The sequence below is a fragment of the Coffea arabica genome, chromosome 1e, assembly GCF_036785885.1.
Source record: "Coffea arabica cultivar ET-39 chromosome 1e, Coffea Arabica ET-39 HiFi, whole genome shotgun sequence".
In the NCBI taxonomy this organism is placed as follows: Eukaryota; Viridiplantae; Streptophyta; class Magnoliopsida; order Gentianales; family Rubiaceae; genus Coffea; species Coffea arabica.
In genome coordinates, this window is record NC_092311.1 from 54,663,049 (window position 1) to 54,677,516 (window position 14,468).

At 38.5% G+C, this 14,468-nt stretch overlaps 3 protein-coding genes across 5 annotated transcripts; 1 reads left to right on the forward strand and 2 right to left on the reverse strand.

The window, feature by feature from the left end:
• Positions 1 to 198: 198 nt before the first annotated feature.
• On the forward strand, positions 199 to 1,727 carry LOC113718009 (universal stress protein PHOS34). Its single transcript, XM_027242903.2, has 4 exons — positions 199 to 538; positions 733 to 827; positions 1,196 to 1,317; positions 1,418 to 1,727. Exons 1-4 carry the CDS (start codon positions 358 to 360, stop codon positions 1,503 to 1,505), a joined length of 486 nt encoding a protein of 161 aa, XP_027098704.1. The 5' UTR covers positions 199 to 357; the 3' UTR covers positions 1,506 to 1,727.
• Positions 1,728 to 2,016: 289 nt separating this feature from the next.
• LOC113717992 (beta-glucosidase 11-like) lies at positions 2,017 to 8,671 on the reverse strand. Of its 3 annotated transcripts, none has more exons than XM_072065367.1 (14): positions 8,182 to 8,671; positions 7,863 to 7,932; positions 7,468 to 7,523; positions 5,889 to 5,964; positions 5,738 to 5,809; positions 5,468 to 5,555; positions 5,087 to 5,342; positions 4,688 to 4,803; positions 4,347 to 4,567; positions 4,063 to 4,091; positions 3,900 to 3,987; positions 2,912 to 3,002; positions 2,446 to 2,683; positions 2,017 to 2,300 (listed from the first exon to the last, which is right to left on the reverse strand). In XM_072065367.1, exons 1-14 carry the CDS (start codon positions 8,350 to 8,352, stop codon positions 2,229 to 2,231), a joined length of 1,644 nt encoding a protein of 547 aa, XP_071921468.1. In that variant the 5' UTR covers positions 8,353 to 8,671; the 3' UTR covers positions 2,017 to 2,228. The 3 variants fall into 3 exon arrangements, with proteins under 3 accessions (XP_071921468.1, XP_071921469.1, XP_071921471.1); XM_072065368.1 differs by having other exon boundaries at positions 2,446 to 2,635; positions 8,182 to 8,662; XM_072065370.1 differs by lacking the exon at positions 8,182 to 8,671 and having other exon boundaries at positions 5,906 to 5,964; positions 7,863 to 7,938.
• Positions 8,672 to 11,927: 3,256 nt separating this feature from the next.
• Positions 11,928 to 13,690, reverse strand: LOC113718014 (phytochrome A-associated F-box protein-like). Its single transcript, XM_027242917.2, has one exon. The coding sequence runs from the start codon at positions 13,192 to 13,194 to the stop codon at positions 12,217 to 12,219; it is 978 nt and encodes a 325-aa protein (XP_027098718.1). The 5' UTR covers positions 13,195 to 13,690; the 3' UTR covers positions 11,928 to 12,216.
• Between the last annotated feature and the right edge of the window lie 778 nt (positions 13,691 to 14,468).

Consider the following 14,468-nt stretch of genomic DNA (forward strand, 5'->3'; position numbering starts at 1 on the left):
TTGGCAGACAAATCTGACAAAGTACAATAGATGCGGCGGCATCCCAACTATGGACTACTGAGCAGTGAATATATCTGATTTAAAGGCTTTGAAATGAAGGCTTGAGAACCTTCGTGGCCTTTCCAGCCAAAACATTATGGAATGGCGTGCACATGCGTTATTCCGATTCCAATTCCAATTCCACCAAGCAAAATTATTAATTGTAACCTCTCAGTCATTTAAAACTAAGGCCCATGTCAGTCCAAGTGTACAATACTCTTCAACGAACCCGGTCCTAACAACCTCTGTTCTGTCCGTCCGGGAGTTGACTGTTGTGCTCAGACGAAGACGAAGAAACAAAGAAAATAAGTACAGATCATGGCGACGGGGGAGAAGTCGGTGATGGTGGTCGGAATCGACGACAGCGAGCACAGCTTCTATGCCTTGCAGTGGACATTGGATCACTTCTTTACTCCTTCACCAGCAGTCTCTCCATTCAGGCTCGTCATCGTCCATGCCAAGCCTACTCCTTCTTCTGCCATCGGCCTCGCCGGCCCTGGTACCTCTACCTCTACCTACCCACCTTAATTTTTACTTCTAGCGTTTATTTTCACAACAACAATCTACAAGATTACATAGGGACTTGGGAGTTTGTCTGCCTTGATTCTTTCGAGGGACCTCTTATATATATATATATATATTTATTTATTTTAATTTGTGATTCTTATTAGTATCATTATGTAAAATGATCAGGTGCGGCTGATGTGTTGCCGTACGTGGATGTGGATTTAAAGAAGATAGCGGCCAGAGTTCTGGAGAGTGCCAAGGAGATTTGTTCTGCTAAATCGGTATTTGTTAATTTCTTTTTCTGTTTCTAATTCATTCTTTTATAGCCTTTTTGTTTTTGCTGTTATTAGGACTCGTAGCTCAGTTTTTGTGCTCTGATTCACGGCACAGATATCTTAACCCAATTTATCTTCTTCGCCTCTTTACCATACAATCTTCCAATAAGAAGATTCCCACTTAAAAAGCTACGCCTACTAGTAGAAGGTATAGTATGTTGTCATTCACTGGTAAAAGGTACACCGCAATCCCGTAGCCCAGAGTAATGCGTCCAGCGTAGCCAGTTCAAAATCGTCTCGAAACAAAGCCAATTTTGAAAAACAAAATAGAGATAAGAGAGAGATGAAAATTTGTACTATTTTGACATTTGCAGGTGAATGATGTAGCTGTGGAAGCTGTCGAAGGTGATGCCAGGAACGTTCTTTGTGAAGCTGTGGAGAAACACCATGCCTCTATCTTGGTCCTTGGCAGTCATGGTTACGGAGCTATAAAGAGGTATTGGTTCCACCCCATTAACTCTTTTTTGTTGTAGCTTGGCTTAACTTGCTGCTACAGCAGAGATGCGGTTATGACATTTTCGTGCTATCTTCTGCAGGGCTGTTTTGGGCAGCGTGAGTGATTACTGTGTTCATCACGCCCACTGCACCGTGATGATTGTGAAAAAGCCGAAAATCAAACACTAAGGCTGCTTCATCTAATACTAAGTAGTACTACATCTTAGTTCTTACCATATAAATAATGTGCAATCCAAACACCACTACTGTACTGTAATTTCAGGAGCCTCTGCGTTCCCTGATCATTGTTTCCAAATTATACTCTCAATAGTCTGTACTCTTGTTTGAGATGATCTGCGCGCATAGACGTGCCTTGTTATACGATGATTTTGCTTGTGCATCTTTGCTACAGTTTTGTTTAAATCTTAACAGAAGGCATCATATGCACTGTTTCTAAGGGATCCTACGCGGGTGCTTCGAATTACTACACCCACGTTATTGATTCGAGACAACTACGCAGATTGCAGAGCCAGAAACCATGCCGGAAGAATTGAGACAAGGATTTTCTGTTACCATTTGAAGAACCAAGGGTTCCGTTTGTCAAAACTTATGACCCAACTTACAATCCTCTGGCCGGGAAGGACCACGAGAAAGGGGAAATACCGTGTTTGAATTGAACCTTTTCTGGATAGAGATCGGAGGAGCGGATCAAAAAAATTGGTGAAGGAAGCAGGAAAACCTAGCATCCCAGCAGAACAAGTATAAATATGCTCAATTGTATAATCCTTATCAGTTGAGCTGGAGAAAAAATCTACACTCCCAGCATACATGCTAGTACACTTGATATCGTCATCATAATGCATAGCTCCAAAACCAATTAAGTCGCGATTAGGACAGCTGCGCAGAGCCATCTTATGAACAATCATGCCTTTGTCTTGTGCTCAAATTAATAATGGAGGAGCATAAACTCGGGACAGGAACATGCTGTTGATTAGAACAGCCGTGCAGAGCAATTACATTGTAGAAGAATAACTAAACAAGGAGAGTCAGTGAAGGAAGATTATACTGCTATCTACCAAGAGGATTTGGCTGTGGATGAAACAAAATGTTGATGTTCAGCTTCGATTACCTCATTGGGACTGATGCTTCTTCCCCTGAGGAAATTGGAATACCAGTGTGCGGAGAGCTTTGGGTATCTTTTCAATTGCTTGTCACTCAAATCCACAAAGTACATTCCAAAACCCTTCTGATAGCCACCCACCACCTCAAAACCGTCTAAGAATGACCACATGAAGTACCCTTTTGAGTTTGCTCCATTCCTTCCAATATTTTGAAGATGAAAGACCAGAAAAAGGCTATCATTGAAACTTCAAAAAGGCCCAAAAGTTATTCTTTGATAGACTTGCAGTGACTTGAATTAAGCTCCTTAATAGAATGTGCACAACTTTGATAAATTTCTTTTGGACAATAGCTTGGAAACATTTTGCACGATATTAAAGTTTCGAAATTGAGTGGGAGGATTTATTCATAGGGATAACACTAGACAGATCAAGATCAAGTAGCACTGCCCCTTAACTTAAAATTGCGGTGCTTACCTTAAAGCACGAAGCAAAGTGCCGATATATGCGTGCATGTATTCCACCCTTGCCGTGTCATTAAGTGTTCCATTACGAACCGTCCGTTGACCTTGCAAAAGGAGTCATGAAAAGAAATTCTCATAATTTTCCTGTTGGCATCCAAAAATAAAATAAAAAATACACCGCACAGCAGAAGCTATTTCAACACGAATAAATATGTGGAAAGAGGAGGAAAATAAACACACATTAAATATTTAATAAATTTATTAATTCAAAACTCAACAATAACAATATCAAATCATAGTTTTTTTTGCTTATGACAACTCACAACTCTTCAACTTAGAAGCTTTCTCTCTATCTCACAACTTGAGTCAACTCAACTTTTCAAGTAACAATGTACTAAACTAATAGTATTTATAGATTGTAGAACTTAATAAACAAAAACAATTCCAAATAGAGACTTACTTGGAACTGATTTGAGATTTCATAACCTAATATGAAAACTAAACAAACAGAACACCAAAACAAGAAACTAAACTAATTAGGAAATAAACAAATAGAATAGTTTAGTTTACTTCCATGATTTTCCAACATCTGATTTTCTAATATCAGAGCAAAGAAGTAAAGAGAAAGAGACATTAGCTAGGTAGGTGTAAACATCTACCAAAAAAACATTTGAGTGTACATACTTTTAGGTACTGAAATTTACAGAGTAAACATGCTGCATAGATATTTCCATATGTCGAACAAATCCACTGGGTAAAAAGAAATTCTAAAGCAATAGGCATAAATAGGCTTGCACATATCTTGGTTAAGCAATCATCCTTTTTTTGTTCTTTGGTCCAATAACAATTCACCAAATAACTCTTATCTGAGGCAAGCACTTGAAGGAATCAGAACAAGCTCTTTGTAGAGATTAATCATACACGCAGCAAACTAACAGGACAAATGGGCTGCAGAGCAACAGATGTCTTTATATCCATGTACAGAGAGAGAGAGAGAGAACCATTTTCATGGACGTAAGTAGGTGGGTTTGCATAAACTCTCTTGATGTATTCCAGAACCTCATAAAGACCAGATGATGTCTCATTATCCTGTGGCAAAAAAGATGGTTAACAAACAAGAGTGGAATAATAAAAAAAGATATGAAACTAATTATTAAGCCCAACCTGATCTAGTGATGAATCACCCCGCTCATCTACAATACCCAAAAAATAGATGATAGCAATTAGTTGTATTCAATCATAAATATCTGTAGCATCATAAAAAGTCAATAGAGCAAAGACATAGATTTTTAAAAAGAGAACACTAAGACTAAATCATCCAAGAATAGAATAAGATAAACAGAGGACAGAACAAGGGTGTGGCGGAAGGATGGGAGTAGTTGAGCCACTTGGCAAAGTCAGATTCAATGAGTCAAAAGTCAAGCTCACAGCGAACGCAAGATGCGTACACATGATGGTTGCGGCAATATCAGTGTTGACATCCCTGATCTCCATTTTATGGCTACTAGGGTCGTCCTTGATGTAGAATGTTGCATAATGGTTTAGCCCTATAAAATCAAAAGAGCCCTTAACTAACTCAAAATCATGTCGAGTGAGGGCTGGAATCCTTGTTCCAGCATTCTTCTTCATTATGTCAGGATAGTCTCCAAACACCAATGGATGGAGAAACCTGCAAAGGGAATTGTAATGACCACCATTTTAAGCAGCAAAGTAGCGAAAAACAGCTTTGAACTTCCTAGAGATGAAGAAATATGTATTAAGGGCTCTCTGCCAAGCAATCATAACTGACCAACCGATGTAAAAATCAATGGCTCTTTGAGCTGCTTTGATATCTTCTGTAGCCTTAGTATATGGAAAGAACCACGGAGCATAGATGTTTAGTCCTACAAAGCCATGTTGACTCCCCTGCACAAGGACATATCTTTTTCGTTATTTGAGTCGATGCTCGTGGCATTGTCATGTTGAGTATGAGAAATTAACACCACTAATTTAGAATCATTCTTCCATCAATGACTACAAATCAATCAGCGTGTCACCGATGTATATGTAGAGATGGAATATAATTCATCTGTAAATTCTCCTAAAACCAGTATGATGAGAATTAAGTTCCTATCACTATAGTAAAACTATCAACACAGAGAAAACCAAGTCATGTGAAAAAATTATAAATATGTAATCATACTGATACCTTATATTTTCTGTTGTACAGTTTCACAGCAGATGAATGTGCCAACAACATGTTATGAGCAGCAATGTACGGCTCAGTTGAGGAGTTACCCTTGGTACAAGCCAATCCAAATGGCAGAGAGCAGCGCCCAGGGGGAATGAGTGCGTTATCATAACCACCAATTGCAAATGCATTGGCCTCATTTACTGTAGTCCAATGCCGAACCCTGTCACCAAATTCCTTGAAGCACACATCGGCATACACTGTAAAGTCTCTTCTGCAATCATAAAACGAGTAATTGCTTAGGTTTAATCACTTGAAATCTGAGATCATTAACAATCCAAACACTATAAAAAAGTCTCCATCACTTGCTTACAACAACAACAAATATCACTTGCTTACACCATAGTCCGACTAAGCCATCCCCCATATCCATCTTCAAGAGCTTGCGGAGTATCCATGTGGTACATAGTGACATGCGGCTGAATTCCTGCATTTATGTTTTAGAAGCAGAGATATTTAACATAAACACATTACAATGACATGAAAGTACGATAGACTGCAATAACATTTTGGAAGTGTATGAGTTGCCTCAATATCATGTCTTCAAGCAAGATTTCCCACAAAGGCAGATTGCCTACCAAGTAATCAATTAAAAAAAGAATACCTTACCATGCATGATGAGTTCATCTATGAGATTGTTGTAATATTCTAATCCCTTGGGGTTGACAGGGCCTCTTCCATCTAAAAGAGACAAATACTGAATATGAGAAGCAAGAAATAGAATGCAAGAGTGTTAGTAGCCTAATGAAAGTGAACGCACTAGGAATAAGTCTTGACCACGAAATAGAGAATCTGTAGGCCTCCAAACTTGTGTCAACCATGCACTGGACATCTTCCTGAAACAGATAGATTTCCTAAAGTAAACAATGTCCTAACCTTAACAAGATAATGCTTGAATTTATTAGTTGCTATCCAAAAATCTTATTCTAGTTAGAAAAAAGATAAAATAGCAGGCTGTAGAAAATCTGGTATCACTATCTACCTATGTTTTATCTCCCAAAGAGGGAATACAGTTTTAGATCTCCAATTGATGAGGATATGAGCATGCGTATGAAAATGAGTAACTCAAGCGGGTTTGAGCGAGTTATAATTGGGTCAATTCATTTACACCCATTTAATAAATGAGTCAAAATAAGTCAACCCTTTTGGTCCCGTTTAATAAATGGATATGGGTATACCTAATTATCTCTTTATAAACCACTTGAAATTTATTTTTTATTTTTTTCCATGTTATTTGACAAGAAATAATGATATTTTATTGTGATTAGATTAGTAAGAAATTAAAATTTATCCCCTTCATAATTTGAATGTGTAATTATTTTTAAATGGGTATAAATTGGTGAGTTGAATCAACTCACTACCGACCAATTAAATGGGTCCAATTGAGTCATCCATTTAAGCCCGTCCAAAGTGTATTGCATACCCAAGTCCACTTATTAATCGGTGGGTTTGGGCGAGTCAATACAAACGGGTTGCTTGTGATTGACACCTTTGGATTTGAGACAACATTCTTTCATCTGCCTAAGATACTATTGAAGATGGAATACAAGTTCAGCCCACCAGTAATATCATAAAGGTGAGTACATTTATAGAGTCCTATATTCTTTCTATTTTTATCACTCAGTGGAGAGGCTTAGTTAGTGTATCTAGAAGCCCTTGGAAGATGACCCTCATAGTTTCCACCAGCTATGTATTATCTAGTTTGAGGCAAAGATAAATTCATCTGCCAAAGGGTTTGTCACTAGAGTTTCAATGAAGTGTAGTTGAATTAATGTTTTCCTAATGATGGTGTCTGATTTATGCAACTTCACCGCAAGTCAGTTGGTCAAGCAACCAACATTACAATTGAGTTCAGCTTGCTTGCATCAGGACGACAACATTACAAGTTAAAGTACCTTATGACTGATGAGCAACCAACCACCCCCAAAGTAGTTGGCCACCACGTCTTGTGGGGTGGGAGGTCAAGGGTTTAAACCTTGTCTCTCATCAAAGTTGGCACTTAATGTGGCTTCTCTTAAATCTATATGGGTGCTTAGTGCCATCGTATGGTCCGATGGTGGTTCAGTTCCCATCAATTCTGATAGGACCTATAGGTTAGAGTACGACTAGGAGTAGGTGTAGATAGTGATAATAGACAAAAACTAGGAATCAATTACATTGCAAAGCTTCCTTAATTTTTACTACTAGAAAGATCAATTACATAGAATTATCAACTTATTGATGGAAAGAATTAACTGACAGGTCTAAATATACGTAATCCTTTCCTAAATCACACAATGAAGGAAGCATGAGGTGTGTTTGTGGTCACATGAGTGATGAGACGGGAAGCAAACGTCTACCTTGTACTTGTGATACTGATCACATGCTATGTCTCCAGTAGCTCCACCATAAAAATCTGAAATGGGAGCAGATTTTGAGAACATCCTTTGTAGATTAAGAGATAAATGCAAAAGAAAAGGAAAACAAAACGAGAGAGAATGAATAAAACCACAATCCTTCCGTCAAAATCATAAAATGGAGTAAAGCTATTCAAAAAAAGCTTAGTAATAATACACTATTCCACTGTCAATTTGATCATATTTTGAGTCGTCTAGTGCAATCTATTTTGAGTGGTAGATGTAAGGGCTTTGAAAGTGATACAGCACGCCAAGACTCAATTGAGAAGCAATGGTGATACAAGAGCAGGACCGGACCATAATAGAACAAAATAAGAAATTAAGACAAAAAGACGAACCAGAATGGGCACGAACAAAGGTATCCCAAATACTGGGCATCTTCCCATCTTCGAAAGCGGCACCTTCTACCTATCAATTGATAATTATGTTCATCAAATTTTCCTCGCGATTTATATATACATATATATATATATATATATATATATGTATGTATGTATGTGTGTATGTATGTATGTGTGCGTGCGCGCGCGCGCGCGTGTGCTGGGCAAGGTAGTACTAGTACCCAACGTCTTTAAAGAAAAAGGAAAGCAGCAGTCGTCAGTGAAACGAAAAAGGCTCAGGAAGCAAGGAAGACGCAAAGATCGAAACAGAACTAACTTGGTATGCGGAAGTGGCCGCGCCGAAAGCAAAGTCGGCCGGGAAGTCTGCTCTTGTATAATTCTCCACGCTGCCCACCAATACCATTCTCGCCATCATTTGCGACATCGTTAGCGCCAAAAACACCACATCCACATACATCGCCATACTCAAACTCCTCAGTTTCGACATCGTCTACTAGTCGAGCAGAGTCTACTTTTTCATGCACCAGATCCTCCCTGTCCCAGCCGGCTGCAATCTAATACTGCCACTCACTACCAGTGCAGTACTAGTGTACTACTACTTTGTGCTCCTCTTTGCTCAGCTTAAACCGTAAACTTTGACCGTATTTGATCGATTCCAACTTGAGGCCCCCACACCAACGGACAGATGGAGGGAAGTAAGAGGAATGCTTGCTTATTTACGGGAAAGAGATCGTCGACTCAAACAGCACATTGAACCGTGAAGGAGGACTATTTCACCCCTTTAATCATTCACATTGTACCAGTTAACTTCTGATACTCCAATTAAATAGCCGATAGACAGAACAAATGGTTGAACCAATCACACATCACACTGACAGGATCTCAAAAGTCAAAACCGAAAGAGAAATACCGTAGACTTTTTTTCGTTGTAAAAGTGTGTTGTGCCTAATTTGAATTTTAGTCATTTTATTTTACGATAAGAATGTAGCACAAATTAAGTTGGATATTTTTTTTTTTTTTTTTGCCAGTAACGATACATTTGTATAACTTATTCTATCCTAATCTAGGGGAGGGGGAGCCTAAGGAGGCTATGATAGGGGTTAGTGGGTATACAGATCCAACTAGACCAAGGAAGTGCTATGACACAACCCTTAGATTTTTTTCGCTGCTGGTTAGGTTTGAACCCAAGGAGGGACTTAAGCTCCTCTCTGATGGCCAGTGAGCCATTGGCCCAGTGGTAAATTAAGTTGGATATTCAGGGTCCATTTGGCACGATGTAAAATGTTTTGAACGACAATTTGTTAGCAGCAAACGTGGTAAAAGGGTCAAGTTGAATATGGTGATCACTGGTGACAAGGGCAAATGACTAGAAGAGTTCTCAACTTTGGTTCTTACTATTTATTTATTTATAAGTGATCGGAATTCGAATCTTTTACTTGCAATTCCTCTTCTTTTACTATCCAATCCAACTCTTCCCTAATAGATTTGGTTCTTAGAAATTTATTTTGTGCCGTTATAAGCTTCAAATTTTTACGTTGCAATAATTTAGTCCCTCACATTTGACCGATCAATAAAGAGCAAAAATGGATATGAACATCATAGTGTGGATAATTACATAACATTCACCAAACAAATTGATTTAATCCCTTCTTTATCCACCACCAAAACCATACCATCGTTATACAAAATGTTAAAGAGTTTTTCATTTGTGAATGACGAAAAATCACATTAATATGCGAGTGTGAAAGACATAAAATGTATAAAATCAATATGTGAGGAACGATTAATCATCATTTCACATGTAAAAGATAATAAAATATATAAAACCACTATGCGAGGATGAAAAATCGTCCTTTCATATGTGATAGATGTAAACGGTACAAAACCAATATGTGAAGTACTAATTTTATAATTTTTTCAAATAAGAATTAGATCCAAAAATTTTGTCATATGACACATGTGAGATAAAAAAGCTTAATTGAAAAATAAAATTAATGAAAAGCATGTTTATGATGTAACTACAGATTTTTTTGTTAAAAAGAAAAAACTATCCAAACCAAAACTTTTTTTCCCAAATAACCAAAACTTTTTTTCCAAATAAAAAGTTTGATGACTAAATTGCTGATGAAGCCCATTTGCTAGGAGGGGCTTCCTATATTCTTTTGCCGTCTTGTCTAAAGTAAGAACACGAACAAAAAATTCTCATCATTTTTAGGCCTATCAGCCATAACACAAAGCGCCCAGAACAGTTACTCGGGGCGACAAGGACAAAACTTTTAGGTCCATCTCTTCATAGCCTCCAGTAACATTTAGGTAAAACAAACACACTTGACATGGATTTGGTTTTTTGGAGGAAGATGAATAGTTGAATTTGCGCCATTCTATCCAGCAACAACAAAATCGAACTAAAACTAGTTTGGATAGTGTATTATTTGGAATATTATTTGGAATAATTACTGTAGCACTTTTTGTGATGTGATGTATGTGAGATAAAAAGGTGGTTGGAAATATAAAAAGGTGGGTTGGAAAATGTGTCTATGATGCAAGCGAAATATTATTTGGGATAATTGAGGTATCCAAACAAACCCACTGGGGATTTTATGGACTTGGGGATTTTATGGACACTAAACAAATACAGGCAGAAACATCAAATAGATTTCTTCTACAAATCAGGACCGGGACTATCTCAACGAACGCACGTATCCCAAAATAATTGTCCTTCACTGTTTGACTCATGTCTAACATAAAATTAGTTAAACTAGAAAAGTCCCCTTGAATGGACAGGGCAGGTATACTTTTTTTTATTATTTTTTTTATCAGACAGCCACAGTTAATCTACCCTATTCCTATTTTAGCGTACACTGCATGGGGCTCAACAGAACTTAAAAAAATCGATGAGAACTGAATTAACATCGAGTCAGACGAGTGCACTATGCGTGCACTCATATGAATTTATAAGAAACCACGTATACTACTCAGCCGTATAAGTTTAGAAGAAATAATGACACATACAGGCAAGTATGCTTGATTGTCTAACTTACTGATGTGCCCTTTTTTTTCCCAAAGGATGGGATCACCCTTATCAGTGCGCACACACTCACGTTTAATGCACTCCTATATTTAGACGTTTTCTTAAATTAGTTTCACTTTTGCTACAAATTAACACCTAAAACATCTCTTACCAAAACACCTCCCTCCGACCCCCCCCCCCCCTCCCAAAAAAAAAACACAAAGAAAAAACCCATCCCCAAACAAATACAACTTTTTTTTGGGTGATTACCCCCCCCCCCCAACAGAATAGAGCTCTCTTTCCTTCACATTTTCAAGGGGGTTCACTTGTAATTTGTAAAGTGGCTGATTCTAAAGTAGGTCGAGCACAATGTAATTCACTCCAAGCAACAGCCTCTACCACCAAGAAATTTAAATCTCGATAGGATGGGAGATCAGGGTTCAATCCTTGCTTCCGACCTTGCCACTTAATTGTGGCTTCCTCTAACAAGATTTTCCCATTGGCTTCCCCTCATCTTAGATTATGCTAAAATAGATTATACAAATATTATTATTGCGACAAAAAAAAAAGCAATGTAATTCACTCCATCCAAAAAATAATAACAAAAATCAGCGGGGAAAGCAAACACGAAACTGAACCCGTTGCTCCTAATGAAGCATGCAAACAATCTCAAATACCAAAATATGCACCTACATTACCATGTGATTTCTCCTATCATAATACCATCAAGTTTACCTGTATTACCATGTGATTCTCCTCTTCTATTCAAAAGCATAGCTAACCCCTCAGGAGTGACCACATGAAGGTTCCAATATGCAATCCAATCAATACTCTCAGCACTATCGAGGGGACTATCAGGTCAAGAAAGGACTAGAAATTTGTGCATCAAAGGAGAAACAAAGGAACAAGGTGATGAATCGTTTTTCCTAACATCACCACAGCTCAAGAGTTACCAACAACGTGGTAAGGAGGGAGAAAATTCTCCTAGTAACATCACACTTCTTAAGCTTGAGTAGAAGGAAAATCTATAGATCGTTTAGACACTTAACAGATTTCAGCCAACAAGGAAATAAAAGATCATATAAAGTAACATCAACAACAAAATAGAAGATGTGGTAGCAAGATGACACCATGCTTTGGAATCAAACTATTCTATAATACAACAAACACTAGAACGCAACTTCTAGTGTCGAAGGCTGAAGACTCAGAAACTAGAGGTCCTGACAGCTTCTTGAATCTAATCCTTTCCCTACTTGAGTAAAAAAAAAAAAAGTAATCAAAGCAATAAATTCAAGCCTTCCCAAGAGAATAATTCCATTACCAATCAAGGCGTACTGAATTTCAAGTATAAAGTGGCCAATCAGTCCACGCCCCAGAAACATGACCATTCTCACACACATAAGCTCGAACAACTGGCTCGCCGTCGTCGTGATAGCCAAAATACCTCCGCAAACAAAACGCAGAATGCAGATCCCACGTCTGTTTACAAGAGCAGAAAGCGCAATGCAGCTCAATCTTGCTCCTGTGGCCATCATTTATCGTCCTCCAAACCCTTGACTGCTTGAAGTTCTTGAAAATCCCTCGAAAAAGCATATAGTTACGCTTCTCTTCGATGTGGACACAACCGGGCCAATCACAAATATACAAGCAATCCCCTTTGAATCGACTTGCAAGCAATTTATTCCCCTGCTCGCGGCTCAAGTTCCAGACCCCCTGAGCCAAATGAGACATAAGAGATCTACAGATTTTCCTCCTCTTACGACCACGAAAGTCACACGAAGGTTTCACCACCCCTCTCTCGGGCTCCACAGGCAGTTCGGGCCGTTCTTCGGAGGATTCAGAAGCATCATAAACAGTATCAAACAGAAGATCATCAAACAAAGACCAAGAACAATCCGGCCCAGAAGCAGTTACATCGGAATTAACATCCCTGTTGCTCGAGCAGGGAGCAGCTGATCGGAAGATCGCAGAGACCTGGTAATTCTCGTCTGGCCCAAGCTCACGTTCGAGCCCGAAATCAGAATTTTCCAAGAGGACGCCAGCTTGGAGGAGACCCGGGCAGCAGACTGCTAGCTTGTAAAGAGAAGCCCAGCCGCCAGGAGGGACGGCGGAGGGGGAAGCAGAGGTGGACAGAAGATCGTTGACAACGGAGGGGATGGTCTGAGAGCACTTAGATTTACAGCACACGTTTCGGATCAGAGACGAGAATTTAGTGGAGACGCAGGCGAGGCGGGCCCAGTTCCGAGGATCGTCTTCAAGTTTGAAGAATATGTTGAGAACAACGTCATCTGAGAGCCTCGAGAAGCCGCTTTCAGACATGGTGTACGGTTCACCAACAAATGGATAACAGTAGCTCAGCCGGGGTTCTCCGATTCCGATTCTGGGAGAAAAGAAAATCAGGCAGGAGTTGGATATGGAATTGGGAAGAGGCGAAAGGGTGTCTTCTAGTGTTTATGAAGAGGTTCCAATGCGATGGACTGCTGAGCCAACAGACGAGATTACGTATCCCATGTGTGGACACCAGAAGAGAGAGAGAGATAGGACGGATTGTTGGTCTTTTTACCCTCTTTTATCTTTATATTGGATGGGGGTGGCGGAGAGAGATGGGCAGAAGCCGAGGGAAAGAGAGGTGGTGGTGGTGGTGGCGGTGGTGGTGGGCGAATTTAATGAGTGAGTGGTTGAAACGTGAAAGGAGACGGGAGGCAGTCTCTGGATTCAAAGACCCTTCACTGACTTCAGTGGATAAAGCCAAGAAGGAAGCAGGCGCCGGCGGTGCACAAATTGTGCTGAGTCCCCAGCATACATTACCTCGTATCCTATCCTAATAAATACTAACTAGTGTAAATACCTGTGCTATGCACGTTGCTGACATTATTGAAAAAATGAAAATAAAATGGTGAATTAAAAAAGGTTAAAAAATTATACCAACATAATTAAAATATAATATCTGTCTAACAATAGTTTGAAATATGATAGAACGTGTATATTATTCAAAAATTACCTTTTTTCGGAAGATAGATCCTGAAAAAATAATAGAAATTTATATTAGAAAATGAATGATATATGAATAAAAATGCATGTAATTAAATATTGTTAAAATGAAATACTTACAAATATTATGCATTCGATTTGATAATCTTGCATGAAGGTGTGAACACTCTTTACACTAATCAACTTTTAATACGAAAGCCAAAATTGGTGATTTAATTAATTCTGTTGAATTTTGTGGAATGCGTACTACAAATGAAAATGCACGATCTTTGCATGAATTGATTCGTTGGTTGAACAACCTATCACCATTGTCCTGAGAATTAAGTACGTGCGAAATTTAAAATTAGTGTATTTTTTTCCATAGTTTATAAATAGCGTTATAAAAAATAAACATATATTAAGAAATTTTATCTTCCTTTGTAATTCTCTAAGATAAGAAGCATCACAACCAAATACGAATCGTGCATGTCTGTCCTGTAGATTAAGATGCATGTTACTATTGGAATCTTTGATTTGTATGTTAACATTGTACCTGTTTGACAAATAAAATGTTATATACAATACAGAAAAATTTGTTGAAATTAAAGGTACATAAAATTAAT